Source organism: Canis lupus, chromosome 1 (assembly GCF_003254725.2).
Source record: "Canis lupus dingo isolate Sandy chromosome 1, ASM325472v2, whole genome shotgun sequence".
Taxonomy (NCBI): domain Eukaryota; kingdom Metazoa; phylum Chordata; class Mammalia; order Carnivora; family Canidae; genus Canis; species Canis lupus.
Window position 1 is genome coordinate 60,823,636 of NC_064243.1, and position 20,390 is coordinate 60,844,025.

At 35.6% G+C, this 20,390-nt stretch overlaps 1 protein-coding gene across 5 annotated transcripts in view; it reads right to left on the reverse strand.

Annotated features, from left to right (window-relative positions):
- The window catches only part of TBC1D32 (TBC1 domain family member 32), a 209,004-nt gene that overhangs the window by 130,079 nt on the left and 58,535 nt on the right, over window positions 1-20,390 (reverse strand). For all 5 annotated transcript variants that reach the window (XR_003126426.3, XM_025422883.3, XM_049115029.1 and 2 more), the window contains 4 exons: window positions 11,821-12,022; window positions 11,174-11,256; window positions 3,529-3,667; window positions 283-370 (listed from right to left, as the gene is read on the reverse strand). Coding sequence is in view for 4 of the 5 variants with exons in the window: in XM_025422883.3 (XP_025278668.1) it covers window positions 283-370; window positions 3,529-3,667; window positions 11,174-11,256; window positions 11,821-12,022 (512 nt within the window). In the remaining variant the exon portion in view is untranslated. The remainder of the gene's footprint in view (window positions 1-282; window positions 371-3,528; window positions 3,668-11,173; window positions 11,257-11,820; window positions 12,023-20,390) is intronic.

The window sequence follows — 20,390 nt, forward strand, 5'->3', positions numbered from 1 at the left end:
TACGTCTCAGTTTATTTCATTATATTCCATTATTCTCAAAAAAGAGAACAAGGCTGTGTGTGTGTGTACACATATATTTTCAAGGGAAAAAAAATCCATTGCAATATCATGGAAAAGAAAAGATAAAGGAAATCCCATAACTTTCCCTTACTTACCTAAGGCCTAACTTTGGAAAAAGAACTTTGGAGTAAATCTGAGAGCTGGTTGTGCCAGTTAAATTTTCTATTGGTTTGCTCATTTTATTTAAAATTATTAGAATTCTAATTAAAAGGAAAAACTTACCTGAACTTTGTAGTGCTATTGCACCTGCTGCTGTTGAGGCCACTTGGGTTACCAAAACTCCATAGCCAAACTTTTTATGCCTGCTGATCTAGCAACATAAGTAAAGAAGGAACAATGAAAAGCAGGAAAATATAAAATGCTAATATTTCATTTACATGTTACATGTAGAGTTACTGATTCTTCCTATCAGAATACTAAACATTCTTTCAGGTAAAGATAATGAGCAGCAAAACAAACTCAGACACTCTATCAATGAGTTAATATTTTTGACTATCTTATTTCAGATACAGGTTCTGGCCCCAGCCTTAAAATTAAGTATTTTTTTTACCTCGAACAAGTCACTTCTCTTTTTAGATCTAAGTCTCTTCATACATAATAGAAGGAACTTTGACCAGATGAAGATTAACATGCCTTCCAACTTTAAATTCTATTTTTTTTTATTCCTTAGGTTAGTTCTTCAATAAAAAATTTCCTCATTAATAAATCTGTATCGATTGCCAGTTGAACTATACTTGTAAATAATAAAAAACTTTAAAAAATAGTATCTTCTCAATGGTAATTATTTTTAGAGGAAATGTGGTATTTTTTCCCTAAGGTAATTATATATATATATTACACACACACACACAGAGAATCTTCTCATTAACACAGAGGTTTCTAAACAGTGTTGTAGAAGACCTTGGATAATTTATTATGTCACAAAGATTCATGGCAAAGTACAGAAGTATCACTCTTGGCAGAAAACAATATGGAAATAATAGACATAAAAAAAACCTCCTCCTTTTCAGATCTTAGTTATGACCAGGCTGGCTAATAAAATGGTTGACTTCTAAACAAAGCTAAGTAGCCATTTACAATTTATATTTTTTCAACATTTTGTTAAAAGGATCTGTTTTGATCAAATTTTTTTGATCAAATTTTTAAAATATAAACTGTACATTCAGTTTTGAGGGCAAAAAAAGTAAAAAGTAACTAAAAGACCATGAGAAAGAATTAGATTTCTTCAATTTTCTGCTATTAATGTCTTCATAAGTTTGCCTTCCTTTTCCAATTTTATTACTCGTATCTTCCACCTTCCTTAATTTACCAACATCAGTTCTGTAGTTAGATGACACAGGGGTCCAGAAATATGAATGTCATTTTCCCACTTGCCCTCCTCCATAATAATTGAGAAAACACAGTATTCATCAGTCATCCCCATTGACCCAGCTGATTTAAATACTAGCAGCCAAGGGGCCTCACAAATTCACAGTAAGTACTGAAAAGGAAGAGGCAAAGAAAAACTTCAGAGTAACTTCTCTGAAGAGAAGAGATGCTTTACTAAAGGGAGACTTAGCCTTCATTAACACTGTTAAAGACAAATCTGAGCTTTAGTCTTACTGCTTTCAGTAACTAGGTGTGTGAGCATTCACAGATCACTTAACAAGCTGGGGTCTCTACTTTCTCTTCAGCAAAATAAAGGAAATGGCCTACTGGTTTTCTTACAAGATACCAGAGAATCTAAATTTTCAAAAAATGTCCTGAATAGCATAAAGCACCATTAAAGTATTGTATAATATTATAAGGTTGTGAGTTACTGAGATTTAGGGAACAGAATCTTCTATTATAATCACCAGGCTGGTATAAAGGAAGACTAGATTTTTGTTTACATTCATAAATGTTAAAACAATGGTATCTACTCCTTGGTATATCAACACAATATTAAAAGTTGTGTAAGCATTGTCTCGAGCATTTGATGAGAAAAAAAAATTTCTTTGAATTGCTTGAATATTTTCAAATATGTAAAAAAAAATAAAAATAAAAACACAAATGGTTAACTAAGGACTCAAGGAGATTCAAACTCACCAGCAGAGAAATTCAAATTAAAATGACAAATTCATTTATGTAAACTTAAAACCCCTGAGAAACTTCAATATTTAGTATAGTCCGAATGTTCGTGTCCCCTCAAAACTCACATGTTGGAATCCTGACCGCCAAAGGTGATGTAGTAAGTGGGACTTTGATTAGATCATGAGGTGGAGAGTCCTCATGAACCGGATCAGTACTCTTACAAAAAGATCCCAGAGAGCTCCCTAACTCTTATCCATGTGAGGACAGGAAACATCTATGACCAGAAGAGGGACCTCACCTGACCACTCTGGCATCTTGATCATGGACTTCCAGCCTCCAGAACTGTGAGCAATAAATTTCTGCTGTTTATAAACCACTCAATTTATGGAATTTTAACAGCCCAAATAGGCGAATACAATATTCAACAAGAAATATACATGCCCAGGGATATTACACATATTAAACACATTAGTATGGAAGCCTGGAGTAGAGGGTGCAGGTAGGGTAAAATGGAACTGTGAGTCAGAAATGACATCGGAATAAAATTAATCAAGACAGACATCTTACATGGACAGATAAGGACAGTATGCCATAAACTGAGGCATGTAAATAAGTTCTCTATACTTGAGGTCCATTTAAATCAGAACAATAAAAACACATCTGCACATACAAACCTAATTATCATAAATCCATGAACTAATGTTCATATGTTTTTTTTGTGAAGAGATGGTTGGAGCCCTCCCGCATACACTACTTACTCTTCACAGCCAAAAACTCTCAGTTATTCACAGGGTTAGGTAAAAGTAGGAAATTAGAACTGAAGAACAAATAAAATGGTATTTACAACCTGATAACCTGGTAACATCAATATACAACAGCTGCCAGAAACAAAGAAGACACGTTTAAAAGCATACATATGATCCTATAAAGCCAAGTTCAGAGATGTTTATACTATCACAGCAAAAAGCTGAATACACTTCACTGAACTTCTGAGAAAAAGCTAAATTATACTGTACATTTTACTTAATAGTATTAGTAAAATCCCTCGGCAAGTAGGTTTTTTAAATGTGAGGACTAAATTCTTATTAACATTTACACCCGATGAGGTTTCTCCCCTTCCTGAAATTCCACCCAGTTTTAGTATAACCAGATGTTTCTTATACTTATAACACATCTGGATGGTTAACTATATTTTTCAATTCCATCTGGTTACTTCCCATCCTGTAAACATATCCATAGATAGCAACATCAACTCTAACGCTTTCCTGAAAAAATATCAAGTTAAATATTACAATGCTATATGGCTTTTTAATTGAAGTTTAATAACCTCTTCACACAGAGAAGACAGAATAATGTTCTTTATAGCTTTTACAGCAACAAAAATTCTTTTTGCCTGCGGCAGATGGTAACTCATACCTGTAATTTTTTTGCATATCGGTTGAACATAAATGTCACACATTCGTTGATGGCACCTGTTCTTTGAAGAAATAGTAGTCCTTTGGGAGTGGCAGCAAAATTTAGTAAATCATCTAACAAATTCTCTTCCCAAGCCATACTGAAACAGGTAAAAGAAAAGTATTCATTCCTTTATTACACTCAAAACTGAAAAGAAAATATTACAGCTTAATACTGGTGATAAACTTATAGAGGACACACTGATTGCAAAATATTCAGTTTAAAAAATAAGATTAAAAGTATCGTTTCCTTGATAGTGAGTTTTTATTATTATATTTTCTATCTCAGTAAGTTTCTTTCACTTTAATCAAATATGAACTACAGGTATCAGCACTTTTTATTACATCTAGGTTCTCTCATCTGTGCCTTAATTTCATTCTCTTCTCCTACTATAATTCTGCTGGGCCTGGCGTCTCCAAGCCCCAACTCTCCATTATTTCTATACTTTCTTTTCACTACAGAGTATTTATCTTCCAACATTCTAAAGTATATCAGGCACAATATCTTTATTTTCATAGGTTTTTAATTTCACTTTTGGAGAATGATATTTCTTTCCTCAAAACACTTTTTTAAAGGAAGGCCAGTAATATTCTCCAGAGAAAAAATCTGAAACATTCAGAAGACACAGTTAATAGGAAAGTCAGAGCTAGAAATATGGAATCATATGTAGATAAGCAGTTCATTCAGAAGTACCAAAAGGAGAAAATGTACTACCCAACTGGATGCTCCTGTCTGGAAAGAAACTTTAGATATAAAATTATGCCAAAAATCAATATCTACACATATAGTGAAACTGTGAATATGTAGAAGTGTGCATTTTCTCCCTAAGGAAGTCACAGAAATCTGTTTTGGAAATGATTGTAAAGAAATTTGAAATCCAGGACTTTTCTGGATCAAAAAAAGAACTATTAGTACAGGTTTTGACAAATATATCCCTATATACCAATCACAAAGCAATGGCCAAAGATATAACCATGTTTAAATAACAAATTCTACCATAGACAGAGAACAGAAACACAAAGAAATGGGCTCTACTTTTAAGGCAAATGCAGGCAATGAAACCAAATTTAGTTCCAGTAGGGTACAAATGACTAACAAAATTACATATGAGACACAAAACCAGTGCTAGGCTCACTGCTTAAGACCTAGGTCTTAAAAAAAAAAAAAAAAAAAAAAAAGACCTAGGTCTTAGCAAGACTAATAAAAATAATATACATTTAGCTGAATTAAAATAAAATTTATATATTAAAAAAATTACATTTAACAAAATACTTATATATGTATAACACAGTCTCTAAAAGTAGGGCTTTGACAAGCCACAAGGCTAGGGGAACAGGAAGACACAGATCCTCATTTCTTGAAATGAGTACATTATCAATTTATTTTCTAGTTCTTCAGTTCTATCTGTGATGATATCTACATCATTACTGACAGGAGCCTCAAAATGCCAAGATGATATTTATTTAAAACACAACCATAAAAGAGAAAAACAATAAAACTGAGCAGGGAGAAATGAACATAAAAACATAAATAGGGAGAAACAGTAAGGGAAGAGTGAGAAAAGTAGGGAAAGAAGCAAACAAAAAGACTCTCAAAAATGAACTCCCAAACTTTAAAAGATATCTAAGTTAAGAGCTAGCAGAATCAACACTTATCAAATCAATCTATTCCAGCTGAAATAATTTCCAGAATTAATGACTAAAATAAATTTATGATATTCAAAGGAAGATTTTTAAAATTTTTCTATTAAAACTGAAGTAAAAAAGCAAAAGGGAAATAAAAACAGGTACTTTTTTTAAAAAGAAACACTGGAAATTTGGAAATAAAGAAACACAGTCAATTAAACACAAAGAATTACTGGATAGAAGAAAGGTAAAAAAAATAAATGTTTAACAAATGAGATATGGAGCACAGACTGAAAAGTCTCAAAATATATCAAATAAAAGCAGTAAAAGAGAATGAAAGGAATATTTAAAAAGATAATAAGAATTTTCTAGATTTACGGAAAGATATCACAGCTAAATTATAAGCTGTGAGAAAGGATATGACCTATAAGAGAAAGGTGATTATACTAACAGATTTGTCAGTTACTGTTTATTCCAGAAGAAAATGGAATAATAGCTTCAAACACTAATGAGAAATAATTATCTACCAAAACTTTTATCCCCAGATAAACTATCAACTACTACTTGTGATAAGTGAAACTGTCAACAACCACTGAGCCTGGGTGACTCAGTCCGTTAAGCACCGGACTCTTGTTTTCAGCTAGGGTCATGTCAGGGTCATGGGATAAAGCCCTGCATTGGACTCTGCTCAACATAAGTTGGCTTGGGCTCCCTCTCTCCCTCTCCCTCTGTCTTCTCTCTCTCTCTCTCAATAAAATCTTTAAAAAAAAAGAGGGGGGGAGGGTGAGATAGAGGGTGGGGAAGTGGATGGAGAGAAAGAACAAATACCACATTGAAGGGTGGGTTTGTGGGCTGGGGGAAAAATAGTCATTTTCAGATATAGAGGGAATATCAGTTAAATGCTCTTCAAACCCTTAAAAAACAAAGGAATACTATTTGGAAACTTAAAAATATACTTTATCGGGGGCGGGTGAGACTATGAGAAAGAATGGACTATAAGTTTTAACAAATGGCAAAAATAATAAATGTCTACAAATTTAATAACTGACTGAAAAGAAAAATTAGGTCCTTCCAATAAAGAACATAAAATAAGGTTTTTCAAGCAAAGACAGATTTGGGGTTTAAATGACCCTATAATACATCACAAATCTCAACCAACATAAAAGGATATATATAATGCAATCCAGATTCTCTAAAAATATAAATTAATTATAAGTCAACAGTTTTGTAAAAAAGATAATAGCAAAAATAACTGTTTTAAATGAGTGTATTGCAAATACTTCATGGATTAAAGAGTAAAATCCAAATAGGAAGCTCTTAAAATATTTAAAAGAGCTTAATATGAAAGTGCTACATATCAAAATATATTAAAATTAGTATGGCTGCTATAGTTTGCTTCTCTCAATATCCATTCTCATCCCCCCCACCTTTTTTTTAAGATTTTATTTACTTATGCATAAAAGACAGAGAGAGAGAGTGAGAGGCAGAGCCACAGGCAGAGGGAGAAGCAGACTCCACGCAGGGAGCCCGACGTGGGACTCGATCCCAGGGCTCCAGGATCCCACCCCGGGCTGAAGGCGGCACTAAACCGCTGAGCCACCGGGGCTGCCCTCATTCCCCTTTTCATTTACTTTCTTATACTACATAAGCTAGGGAAGGAGAAAAGATGAAAAGGAGAGAGAGAAAGATGAAAAGAGCATTAGCAAATCTAAAACCTGGTCTTTGCATAAACTAATGCAAATAAGTAGCTAAATAGGGAAAAGGGCCAAAAAAAAATACTAAGACACAAAAAATAATTATAAGTAAAGAATTTTTAATCATAAAGAATATTTTGAACACATTAACAAAAAAAATGTTTAGATTGAAAAATGTAGTCTTTTTAGAAAATATAACCAAGTCTCTCAAACACAAATAAAAAACCTGAATAACCATTAGCCACTGGGACACCTGGGTGGCTCAGTGGTTGAGTGTCTGCTTTGGCTCAGGGCATAATCCCAGAGTCCCAGGATCAAGTCCCACACATGGGGGCTCCCTGCATGGAACCTGCTTCTCCCTCTGTCTGTATCTCTGCCTCTCTCTCTGTGTGCATCTCTCATGAATAAATAAATAAAATCTTAAAAAAAAAAATTAGCCATTAAAGAAAGTGCATTTTAAAGTCTACCTTGATTCCCATCCCCCAAAATAAAACAACACTGGCAAAAAAACTTACAGGTTGCATCCCACAATTCTGAAAAATTATACAGAATTGACATAATTTAGTTTATCTTCTCTGCCATGATCTTAGCATTTAATTGTTTCAATTATAGAAAAGACACTGCTTCAAAATGGAAAATCCAAGCCATTAAATTTGTTTATTGGTGCTGGGATAAGGGTATTGGCAACAAGTACACAGTTTTGTTAGCTTATGAGAACTGGTCAAAGACTCCTCCTGACCCCCAACTTTACCCTCTAGTTTTCTAAAGGCCTCTTGATGATTGGTTGGGGCAGATTGGGCACATTGTTTTCCCTCTGATTATATTCTTCTCTTTGGTCACCCTAATGATCCCACATGGTTTGTCATCACTATTAATCAACCAAACCAGCATGGTAGAAATTTCAGATGGGGCTACAATTTTAGGTCTAGATTTAAAAGACACCAAACCCCTATGATGACTACATAAAAACTTCTATCTTCTCTGTAGTATAGTAAAGCATCAATAAATGGAAGGCAGGAATTTTTAACATATGCTATCAGAAAATAAAAGCTCAAAATACCTAACATTAGTCTATCAGAGGCTCAAAAATATTAATTTTAGCAACCTAATTTTACCTTTATCATTTCAGTCTTAGTCTTACTGTTGGTGTCATTATTTAGAAACTAGTGTCTAGAGGTAGGAGAAGTGTTATTAATTTATTCACTTATTCAAGAAAGGTATCAGGAATGGGAGAAGATATTTGCAAATAATATATCTGATAAAGGGCTAGTGTTCAAAATAAGAATTTATACAACTCAACCCCCTCCCAAAATATTGCAATTAAAAAATGGGCATTAGATGACAAGACTAGACATAAAAGAAGACATACAAATGGACAACAGACACACGATGAGATGTTCAATATCAATCATCAGGGAAATGCAACTCAAAACCACAAGGGGATATCATCTCGCACCTGTCTTAATGGCTAAAATGAAAAACACAAGAAACAACAAGTATTGGCAAGGATGTGGAGAAAAAGGAATCCCTGTGCACTTTTGGTGCAAACTGGTGCAGCCACTATGGAAAATGGTATGGAGGTTCCTCAAAAAATTAAGAACAGATCTACCATATGATCCAGTAATTCCACTGGAATAGTACTTAGCCACAAAAGAGAATGAAACCACACTCTTGGCATAACATGGATGGAGCTACAAAATATAATGCTTAAGTGAAATATGTCAGCTGGAAAAAGACAAATACCATGTAATTGCACACATATGTGGAATTTAAGAAACAAAACAAGAGCAACAAAAAATGACAATTCAAAAAGCAGACTCTTAATAAAAACAAATGGTTACCAGAGGGGAGGCAGGTGGGGTTACAGGTGAAATAAGTAAAGGGGTTTAAGAGTATACTTATCACCATGAGCACTAAGAAACGTATGTATGTATGAAATTGTTGAATCACTATACTGTATACCTAAAAGTAATATAACACTCACTGTATGTTAATTATACTGGAATTAAAAAAAAAAAAAGTAATCTCCTATGTACTGGCATTAAGATAGTCTAGTTAACTGACCCAGATGGTTTTACACTCAATTTTACCAAACTACAAAGGAACAAATAATGTCTATCTCATACCAACTTCTCAACACAGAAGAACAAAAGACATTCAGCTCTATGAGCTAATTTAATTTCAATGATGAAAATGAAATCAACAGTTCTGACTCTATATTATCAAAAACTCTATTAAATCTTTTGCTTCTAAGACATTACTATCATGCATTGAGGGAAACTCCTCTTTCCCCCAGAATCAAGATTCTACATGGAGCACATTCCCCAGTTTCACATTGCTTGCCCCTCCCCACCTACCACCTACTCACTTACTCCTCCTCTTGGAAGAAAGGACTCCAGAGACCTGAGGAAGACTTAAGCATGCCTGCCTAAGTAATGCCTCTCTCTTAGTCTACTTGTTTGTTATCCAGCTACCTGTAGGAAGCACACACTCTGCTTTCTTCTACTATGTAGTTAAGTTTGATCTTTGTAAACTCTGCCTTAGAGGGAAGCCTATGGCCATCCACTGCCAATTATGACAGGAGGGTATATCTAATAAGAATTAGATTACTGAGAAATTACTGAGAGTAAGTTTATTAACTACATTAATCATGTTCCCTCTTCAAGCCTATTGACCATACTATTTCTTCCATCTGAAATAATGTTCAGTTTTTAGTCAGTTAACAACTGTTCTGTTTAACTTAGCTTAACAACTTCTTATGGAAAGATTTCCCCCACAAGTTGCTTTCCCAATGGACCCAGCATAGCCCCATCATATAAACTTAGCATACTATATTGCCACGTTGTATTTATTTGTATTCTAAACTACACAATAAGCTCTTAAGGCATACAGTTATCCTCAGAAGTCAAAGCACTTGGTCCAATATACAGCTGAATGAATTAGAAAATGAATGCATGCAAAATGAAAAACAACAAATCACAAAACACCTCAAAGAAAACAGATCTAGGGGTGCCTGGGTGGCTCAGCTGGTTAAGAGTCTTGGGATCCAGCCACCTCAGGGTCCCTGCTCAGCGGGAAGTCTGCTTCTCCCTCTGTTGCCCTCCCGTGTGCTCTGTCTCACTCTCAAATACATAAAGTCTTAAAAAAAAAAGAAAAAAGAAAAAATATATCTAAAAATTACCTCAAAAATTGCAGAAATTGTCTCCCCTCCCTCCCCCCACACACACAAATGGTAATAGATTTAAATTCATGACAACTATCAGAAAAAAGTTACAGCTGATTTTTTAGAGGAGAATTAACTATTTGTTGAACTATTACACTGTTAAGGAAATGAAAAAGGCTTTTTGTTGGACTTCTTTAAACCATGCCTACCTGAAATGTTGATATTTAAATTTTTCTTAAGAATATCCCTTAAGGATCCCTGGGTGGCGCAGCGGTTTGGCGCCTGCCTTTGGCCCAGGGCGTGATCCTGGAGACCCGGGATCGAATCCCACGTCAGGCTCCCGGTGCATGGAGCCTGCTTCTCCCTCTGCCTATGTCTCTGCCTCTCTCTCTCTCTCCCTGTGTGACTATCATAAATAAATAAAAAAAATTTAAAAAAAAAAAAAAAGAATATCCCTTAAAGTTCTATTATCTGCTTAGAGTATGCCAACAACTAAGAAGGGAATCCTGGTACAAAAATCACCAGATCTTAATTTTTTTTAAATATTGTTTTTCCCTTATTAATCTGATCCCATGTCCTATTGGTATTTGTGAAAACATATGGAGACATCTAAATTAAAAACTGTAAATACTGATTTAAATTATTTTCCAATGCCAAAATATAATTAAAATCCATTCCCACACATTTTGAAAAATCATAATTTAAATATAAATAGACTTCATTGGCATTTGAAAACACTTTATTACTACAGGAATTCCCTAGTTAGCTTTCCAAATTTAGTAGTTGATAATTCTCCACATTTTCGGAAACATTGCACAGATCCAATTTCTTAACCCAAAATGTAAACACAGGATAAAGCACATATAAAAAATAATGCTAGATTAAAGGTACAAGTGTGACATAATCTCTAACATCACCCCTAAATGTAATTTTTCTTAATCCTATATGTATACAGTTACCTTCCTGTATATTCTTTTTTTCAGATTTTATTCCAATCCCAGTTAATTAACATTTGATATAATAGTTTCAGGAGTATTTTTGCTATACTATTCAATTACATTCTTATTTTTAAATTATTTCAGCAAATGTAGAGAAAAAGATAAGTTTAGTCCAACTGTGCTTACATGTTTTGGGATTCCTGGCTTATCGAAGAAACAGAATCTGAGCCTTTTACTGGAGTAGGAATTCTTTCTGATAGCAAACTTGTCTAAAATATAACAGATTACATTATTTTTTATTGATAGCATTATTCATAAGATCTCATGATACATTTTTACAGTTGATCCTTAATATGATTAAAATTAAATTACCTTCAAATTTTAAGTTATTTTGTTTTTAATTAAATATCACATAAAATATTTTATAAGGGAAGTATATAAGTATGGGGGAAAGGCTTATAAGTTCACTGATACATACTGACTACTGCTACAGTTTTTTTTTTCTAATATCCATAACAAAACTCTAGCTGTCTGTAAAAATGCTTAGAAATAGCTTCGAAAGAACAAAGTCAGTTTATGCAAAGATAATCTATCTAAAGCCTCTCCTACCAGAAGAAAAGACTTTGAAGTGCTCAGTTTGTCCTAGAACTTTGTCCTGGTTGGAGATGAGGTGAAGTCATCCTGTACCAAATTAAAAAGCATTATGTTCCCTAGAGTACTGTGATGCTAAAAAAATCATATTTGCTCCAGTAAGAGAGTCTAACTGCATTACAACAGTGACTATCTTTGAAATAAAGATTTGCAGGGAGGATAAAAAGCTTGAAAATTCTTACCTTCTTCCATGCCTTTGCTATAGACTCATGCAAACTATAAGGAATTAACACCTGCAGGCCTTCACATGTACCATATATTTGACGACACACAGAAATAAAAGCTCCTTTAACCACAGGCAACATTTCCGATCCAGAAAAAATAGAGATATCTTCATCAAGAAGCTTTTTCGAAAACTGGGCAATTATATGAGCACCTGTAGGACTAAAACATGATAGACTGAAAGTGACTCCAAGGTTAAGAATCACAACCTCTTAAAGTACTACCAAAAAGTCTAGCCGTATCACAAACTTTGCATTTGCCTGGCTCCCCTTTAGTTCTCTAGCTTTTCTCTGACATGTCAATATTCCTGTTCCTGCACATGTACACATAAATAATGAGGGCACACTTTAACTATCCACATACTCCTCCATCCAATTGCAACAGTTACTAACATTTTGCCAGTCTTGTTTTACTGATTCTCTCACCTCCCCCTCTGCCCACCTATGTTGGAATATTATATACTAAATCCCAGATATCCTTCTGTCCACCTCTACTGGAATATTAAATGCTAAACCCCAGACATCATCTTACCTAGATGTATACTAGGTATAACTAACAAAAGTATAATTTTTAATATTATCTGATAATCCACCCATATCAAGATTCTCCACCATATCAAGGTGTTCCTTATAATAGATATGTATAAATCAAAATTCAAACAAGTTTCATAGAGTGCTTTAAGTTGTGATCATTTAGGCCCTCTCCTTTCTTTTTTACCCATGCCATTTCTTTATTCTTTTTGCTTCACCATGGTGTCATTTGTGTTCCTCTACTTCTCCATATTTCCTATAAATTGATAATTATATCTAGGGGCTTAAAGTTCAATTTATTTTTTCTTGACAAAATAACTTCATTGGTAGTTGCTGTTGTGTACCTTGTACTATATCATATCATTAGATACATATCTGGTTTTCCCAATTTTAATGGTGCTAAAAATCAACTGGTCAGATGGTATGAGCCTGAATTCTCCTGTGGGAAGTCCTCCCCCCATCAAGCCTTTTACTTAATGGTTTTAGCATCAATTCATCATAATCTCCTACATCAACTATTTTATTAGGAGTTTCCAAATGATGATTTCCTAGTTATTCTGCATTAACTAAAGTTTTTCTATGAAGAACTTTATCCTCAGTAACTTAATAGTTACATTAAAATACAGTTTGCCGGCAGCCTGGGTGGCTCACTGGTTTAGCGCCACCTTCAGCCCAGGGCGTGATCCTGGAGACCCGGGAAGGAGTCCCACATCGGGATCCCTGCATGGAGCCTGCTTCTCCTTCTGCCTGTGTCTCTGCCTCTCTCTCTCTCTCTCTCTCTCTCTCTCTCTGTGTGTGTGTGTCTGTCTGTCTCATGAATGAATAAATAAAATCATTAAAAAAAATTTTTGTTTAAAATACAGTTTGTACAGGGGCGCCTGGGCAGCACAGTAGGTTAAGTGTTCTATTCTTGGTTTCAGCTCAGGTCATGATCTCAGGGTCCGCAGATAGAGCCCCACATTGGGCTCCATGCTCAGCAGGGAGTCTGCTTGAGATTCTCTTTCTCTCTCCTGTCCCTCCCACTCATGCTCATGCTTGTACACTCTCTAATCAATAAATGTTTTTTTTAATTGTTTGTATAGGAAATAGAAAAAAAAGAGTTTGAACATTTTTCATTAATTTGCAAAATGATGAGTTGGTATCCTCACAACCTTAGTGGATAATTGACAGGATTTTCTTTTTTAAATTTTAGTGTTTTTAAAGCCATTTTGTATGCTTTATGTATGTCAATCATTAAAGTCATTTTTTAAAAAAGATTTTATTTATTTATTCATGAGACACACAGAGAGAGAGGCAGAGACATAGGCAGAGGGAGAAGCAGGCTCCCTGAAGACAGCCTGATGCGGGACTTGATCCCAGGACCTCAGGATCACAACCTGAGCCAAAGGCAGATACTCAAACACTGAGCCAGCCAAGTGCCCCTACAGTCATTTTTTAATCCTCAAATTATCCATCTTAAACCAGTAAAGAGGCCCCTTTTGGTAACCTGGGATACTTCTGACACTATGATTTTAGTCTTAGATAACTTCCTCACTTTCTAGAATGGTAAGATATCTCAGGATCACCTTAAACATTTCCTGGCCCAGTTCAGAAACAACTACCTTCAAGGATCCCTTCCTCCTTTTGTAAGAAACAACAACAACCACAACAAAAACTTAGATATTTAGAGACCACAATCTGGGTGCCAACTCAATGCTAAGAGATTGTCTTTACTTCTAGGCCTTTTCAGCAGCAGTTGTAAGAAAAGTATAAGAAAAATGAGTTAATACTTTTATTTCCATTATAAATTTAAAATTCAAGTTTCACTTCTTTAATTCTATATTCTAGTTCCTTATGATGCTAATCACTTGCTTCATTTTGGAATATGTGCTAATAGTTTCAAAATACATTGAACACAGTTTAAGATCACTCTGAGAATTCTTTTTTTCAAACATAAGATATATCCACTAGAAATGTTCAAATCAGATCACTTGAAGTAATTTTTTTTCCTCTGCATAGGCAGGTTACTTACTTGGTAGTTAAATTCACTTATTTCCATTTGTTTGAATTTCTTTTAAATTTGAATTTTTCTTTTTGATTTAACTTTTACATTTAGCGTGTGAAAGAGCTACATGACTCCAAAGTCAAATCTAGGTAAAATCAATGCATAGCCCTGTATATCTCATATCTATACCACCCTACCCACATGGTTTTCTCCCTTCTTCTAAAACTATTACTTTTTAGTTTACCCTTTTATCACTCTTTTTGAAAAATATCAATATGATTTGTTAATTCATATTCCCTTCTATTATTTAAAGGTAGCATTCTAAAACATTTTGCGGTATTTGTTCACAAATATCCTGACAATAACTCCATAGGAATACATAAAAAAATTCCATGTTCCCATTGCACTGTTGCCAAGTGCTCCTTTGTGCAAACACAAATGTCTACATAGGAAAAATTTTTCAGACAAACCTCAAATAAGGAATAAAAAGAAACAAAAGGTTGGTCTTCTTCATATTACAAAAGAATTGTTATCTATATAGAAAAAGACTTCCAGTTGAGTATGGCAGATTGAACACACACATTCACAACTGCACTCTCTTAAAACACTAAAATGCAGAAGTAAAGGGAATTTTCAGAAGGCTTTCATAGCTGTCAAGGAGAAAAGAAAGGATGTGACAGTAACAATGTTTTGGAATCTAGAAAGTGGAAAGAAAGCAGCAGCAATTCAGGACCTGAAAAAACTGAATGATCAGCCACAATGCAGAACACAGGACAGAATTTATTTCATAGAACCTCTCAAAAAATTCAAATTGATGGTTTCAAGTATCTCTGGAATTAGGGGCAGAAGTGGGACTGAAAACAGACAGAAGGGCTGCCTGAAAGTCAGCTTAAAAAGAAGTCTGATCAGCTTCCCTTCAATATTCCACATAGCCACCCCCATGGTATCTTTTGGAAGGCAGGCAAACATTAAGAACAGTAGAGTACCACAGAAATTAATCAAAGCTTATGCAGGAAAACTTAGAAACCACTTCCCCCACCCAGTCATCCTCTCCCGCTAGGCTTACACTCTCTGCAGGCAGCTAACTATAGAGCCTTTTCTACGGAATCTGACCAGAACAAAGATTAAAGATGCCGCTATTAGAGATTCCCCCAAACAAATCCATGACAAGATCCCCCCAAAGCAAAGGCCACAAGTGACAAGGTCCCACGTTCCCACACAGTTTTCGAACAGCTATTTACTGACTTTTAAGTATTTGAAGAAATCTCTAATTTAAAATCTGAAGCCAAGACAACACACAGAAAAGGCAATGTAGAAGGAGAAAAAGAAAATGACAAATGAAACTTCGTATCTCCACTGATGTAAGAGAACTTAAACTCATGAAACAAGAATAAGATAGTAGAGTAAGAATGTTCTCTTAGAGAAAGCTTAAGTAATGTAAATCTTCTGAATATAAGGGCTAGAAAATAAAGCTGAGGAAATTTCCTAGACAGTAAAAAATTTAAAAAGCAAGTTCCTGGAGGATGGTCCAAGAGAGTGGTAAGAAAATCCTCCTCCTGTGGACACACCCAATCTACAGCTACATATGCTCATTTCCCTGTGAAAAAGATCTGATAACTTCCCACAACAAAGGATAAAAGGACCAGATCAAAACAGGTAGAAGAAGTAAAGATATAGTCTCCCAAAAAACACCCCACTCATGATGTGGTAACACACAACAAGAAGGGATCTCACCAGACAGGTGCTTTTCTCAGAGGAGTAAAAAGTTGGTACCCCATATCAAGGCCCCCACTCCTGGGATCTACCACAGAGAAATAAACCCACAGAACACCTAACTTGGAAAACCAAAAAGGCTAACAACCAGAGGGGTCTTAAAGTGCTATAAGGAAACAGATGACCCCTCTTAAAGGGCTTGCTTGTAGTTTCGCTCCAAAATCCACGAAAGAAACAGTAGTCTAGAAAGGCTGCTAGACTATATATAAGGGAGACTCATTTGCTAATATGGGGACATTGGTTGGAAGGGAAGAGGACAGTTGAGATTCTCCTCAGAGGCAGATGAGGATGGCAGATGCCACAGATGCACTCTCCACATAGTCAGCTAGCAGGGCTACTACCACCTTGCTGGCACAGCAGGGGTGAGCTTTCATGGTACTTGCTAAGGCTGGTGAAGAGTTGTAGCACTCCCAACTTCCGAGCTAGAGCATGAGCCCAAGCTGTCAGGGCAGTCTCCTGTTCCCAACCTAAAGCCAGTACACAAGGTACTCTCCTGCTCCATTAAGGAAGCCCGTGGATACATATACTCAAGACATTTTCCTGTTGTCTTTGTAAAGCTAGTGAGTATGCCCTGTTCTCTACACCTTCTACCTGCCTTGCTCAAGCCAACAGATGCACACAAACCACACAGGGGACACAGCTTGATCACCAGGCCCTGATGGCCATGAGGGCTCCTCCAGAGCTCCATCAGATTATAACAACAGGAAAGACCATGCTTGGCAGGCCGTCAATCCCAGAGCCCTACACAACCAGCAAACTGAAATAATCCCAATCTTCCTATGAAAAAGGTCTATTTACTTAGCCTACAGCTTTTGCCTAAGGAATAGGTTTCAGGTTTCCCACACATCAAGGGGCTAAGGAGGCACTCCAAGGAAACAAAAACAGGGAAACACTATCCTTGCATACCCCCACCCCAGCCTCACTACAGCTTGATAAGACCTCCCAGAGAATATATTATACATTCATCTGGAACTCAGATTTTTGCAACTCACACCTCCCACAGGACTAAACATATTTGCACACCTTCAAAGCTGCTGCCTCATGACCTGGCTTCTAATCAGCTGAACTAGATGCTAAATGAGCTTCCTCCCCTTGGATCACTCATAGGCCTTGGCAAGCCTCAGTAAACATTATTTCAGCTCAGGTCTTGATCTCAGGGTCATGAGTTTAAGTCCTATATTGGCTCCATGCTGGGCATGGAGCCTACTTAAAATTTTTTTTTTAAAAAAAGGCATTATTTTTTTTTGGATAAACTCCTAGAAATAATATTCCAAGAGATCGAAGGGGAGAAACTGACAGCAATACAGTAATAGGGGATTTTAACATCCCAGTTATAACAGATCATCCAGACAGAAAAGCAGTAAGGAAATAATTGGATTAAATAATGCATTAGACCAGTTGGACATAACAGATCTATCTACACAGACACACAGAACATTCGTCCAAAATTCAGAAAATACATTCTTCTCAAGTGTACATAGAACATTCTCCAAGACAGAGCACATGTTGGGCCACAAAGCGAGTCTCAATATAGAAAACTGAAATAGGGCAGCCCGGGTGGTTCAGCGGTTTAGCACTGCCTTCAGCCCAGGGTGTGATCCTGGAGACCCAGGATGGAGTCCCATGTCAGGCTCCCTGCATGGAGCCTGCTCCTCCTTCTGCCTGTGTCTCTGCCTCTCTCTATGTCTCTCACGAATAAATAAATAAAATCTTAAAAAAAATAAGCTGAAAAAAAAAACCTGAAATAATTTCAAGCATCTTTTCCAACCACAATATTATAAAACTAGAAATCAATCACAAAGGGAAACTGGAAAAACTATAAATATGTAGAGATTAACATGTTACTGAACTACTGGGTAATAGAATAAATCAAAGACGAAAAAAATACCTAAAGACAAATGAAAACAGAAATACAACATACCCAAATCTGGGATGCAGTAAAAGTGGTCCTAAGAAGGAAGTTCTAGCAATACAGGTCTGTATCAAGAAACAGGAACTATCAAAGAATTTAACTTTACACCTAAAGGAACTAGCGGGAAAAAATAAAGCCCAAAGTTGGAAGAAAGTAATAAAGATCAGGTAAAAAATAAATCGAGACAAAAAGGTAACAGGAAAGATCAACAAAGCTAAGAGTTGGTTCTTTGAAAGATAATACTGATAAGCTATTAGAGCTAGACTCACCAAGAGAAAGAGGGCACAAATGAATAGTCAGAAATAAAAGAAGTCAAAAATGATACCACAAAAGTATAACAGGATCATAAGAGACTACTACAAACAATTATACACCAATATATGGGATAAACTCCTAGAAACAATATTCCAAGACTGAATCATGAAACAGAAAATCTGAACAAAATGATTGCTGAGAAGATTGAATCAGGATCAAAAACCCAGACAAGAAGGCTTCAGTGGTGAATTCTACCAAACATTCAAAGATTTAACAACTATTCCTTCTAAATTATTCCCAAAAGATGAAGAGAAAGGAAAGCTTCCAAATTCATTTTATGAACCAGCACTACCCTAATACCAAAACCAGACAAAGACACCACAAAAAAAGAAAATTAAGGGCCAATATCCCTAATGAACATAGATGCAAATACTCTCAATATTAGCAAATTGAATTCAACAATACTTTAAATGTATCATATACCATGATCAAGTGAGAATTATTCTAGGAATGCAAAGATGGTTCAACATCCACAAATCAACATGATACACATTAACAAAATGAAGGATATATGATCATCTTGAGGACCCATCTATTTGCTGTCTACAAGAGACTCATTTTAGACAGAAGGACACCTACAGCCTGAAAATAAAAGGTTGGAGAACCATTTACCATTCAAATGGTCCTCAGAAGAAAGCAGGGGTAGCCATCCTTATAGCAGATAAACTAAAATTTACCCCGAAGACTGTAGTGAGAGATGAAGAGGGACACTATATCATACTTAAAGGATCTATCCAACAAAAGGACTTAACAATCCTCAATATATATGCCCCGAATGTGGGAGCTGCCAAATATATAAATCAATTATTAACCAAAGTGAAGAAATACTTAGATAATAATACACTTATACTTGGTGACTTCAATCTAGCTCTTTCTATACTCGATAGGTCTTCTAAGCACACAACATCTCCAAAGAAACGAGAGCTTTAAATGATACACTGGACCAGATGGATTCCACAGATATCTACAGAACTTTACATCCAAACTCAACTGAATACACATTCTTCTCAAGTGCACATGGAACTTTCTCCAGAATAGACCACATACTGGGTCACAAATCGGGTCTGAACCGATACCAAAAGATTGGGATCGTCCCCTGCATGTTATCAGACCATAATGCCTTGAAATTAGAACTAAATCACAACAAGAAGTTTGGAAGGACCTCAAACACGTGGAGATTAAGGACCATCCTGCTAAAAGATGAAAGGGTCAACCAGGAAATTAAGGAAGAATTAAAAAGATTCATGGAAACTAATGAGAATGAAGATACAACCGTTCAAAATCTTTGGGATGCAGCAAAAGCAGTCCTAAGGGGGAAATACATCACAATACAAGCATCCATTCAAAAACTGGAAAGAACTCAAATACAAAAGCTAACCTTACACATAAAGGAGCTAGAGAAAAAACAGCAAATAGATCCTACACCCAGGAGAAGAAGAGAAATGCCCAGAAATCAGTGGCATTTCTATACACTAACAATGAGACTGAGGAAAGAGAAATTAAGGAGTCAATCCCATTTATAATTGCACCCAAAAGCATAAGATACCTAGGAATAAACCTAACCAAAGATGTCAAGGATATATACCCTCAAAACTATAGAACACTTCTGAAAGAAATTGAGGAAGACACAAAGAGATGGAAAAATATTCCATGCTCATGGATTGGCAGAATTAATATTGTGAAAATGTCAATGTTACCCAGGGCAATTTACACGTTTAATGCAATCCCTATCAAAATACCATGGACTTTCTTCAGAGAGTTAGAACAAATTATTTTAAGATTTGTGTGGAATCAGTAAAGACCCCGAATAGCCAGGGGAATTTTAAAAAAGAAAACCATATCTGGGGGCATCACAAGGCCAGATTTCAGGTTGTACTACAAAGCTGTGGTCATCAAGACAGTGTGGTACTGGCACAAAAACAGACACATAGATCAGTGGAACAGAATAGAGAATCCAGAAGTGGACCCTGAACTTTATGGGCAACTAATATTCGATAAAGGAGGAAAGACTATCCA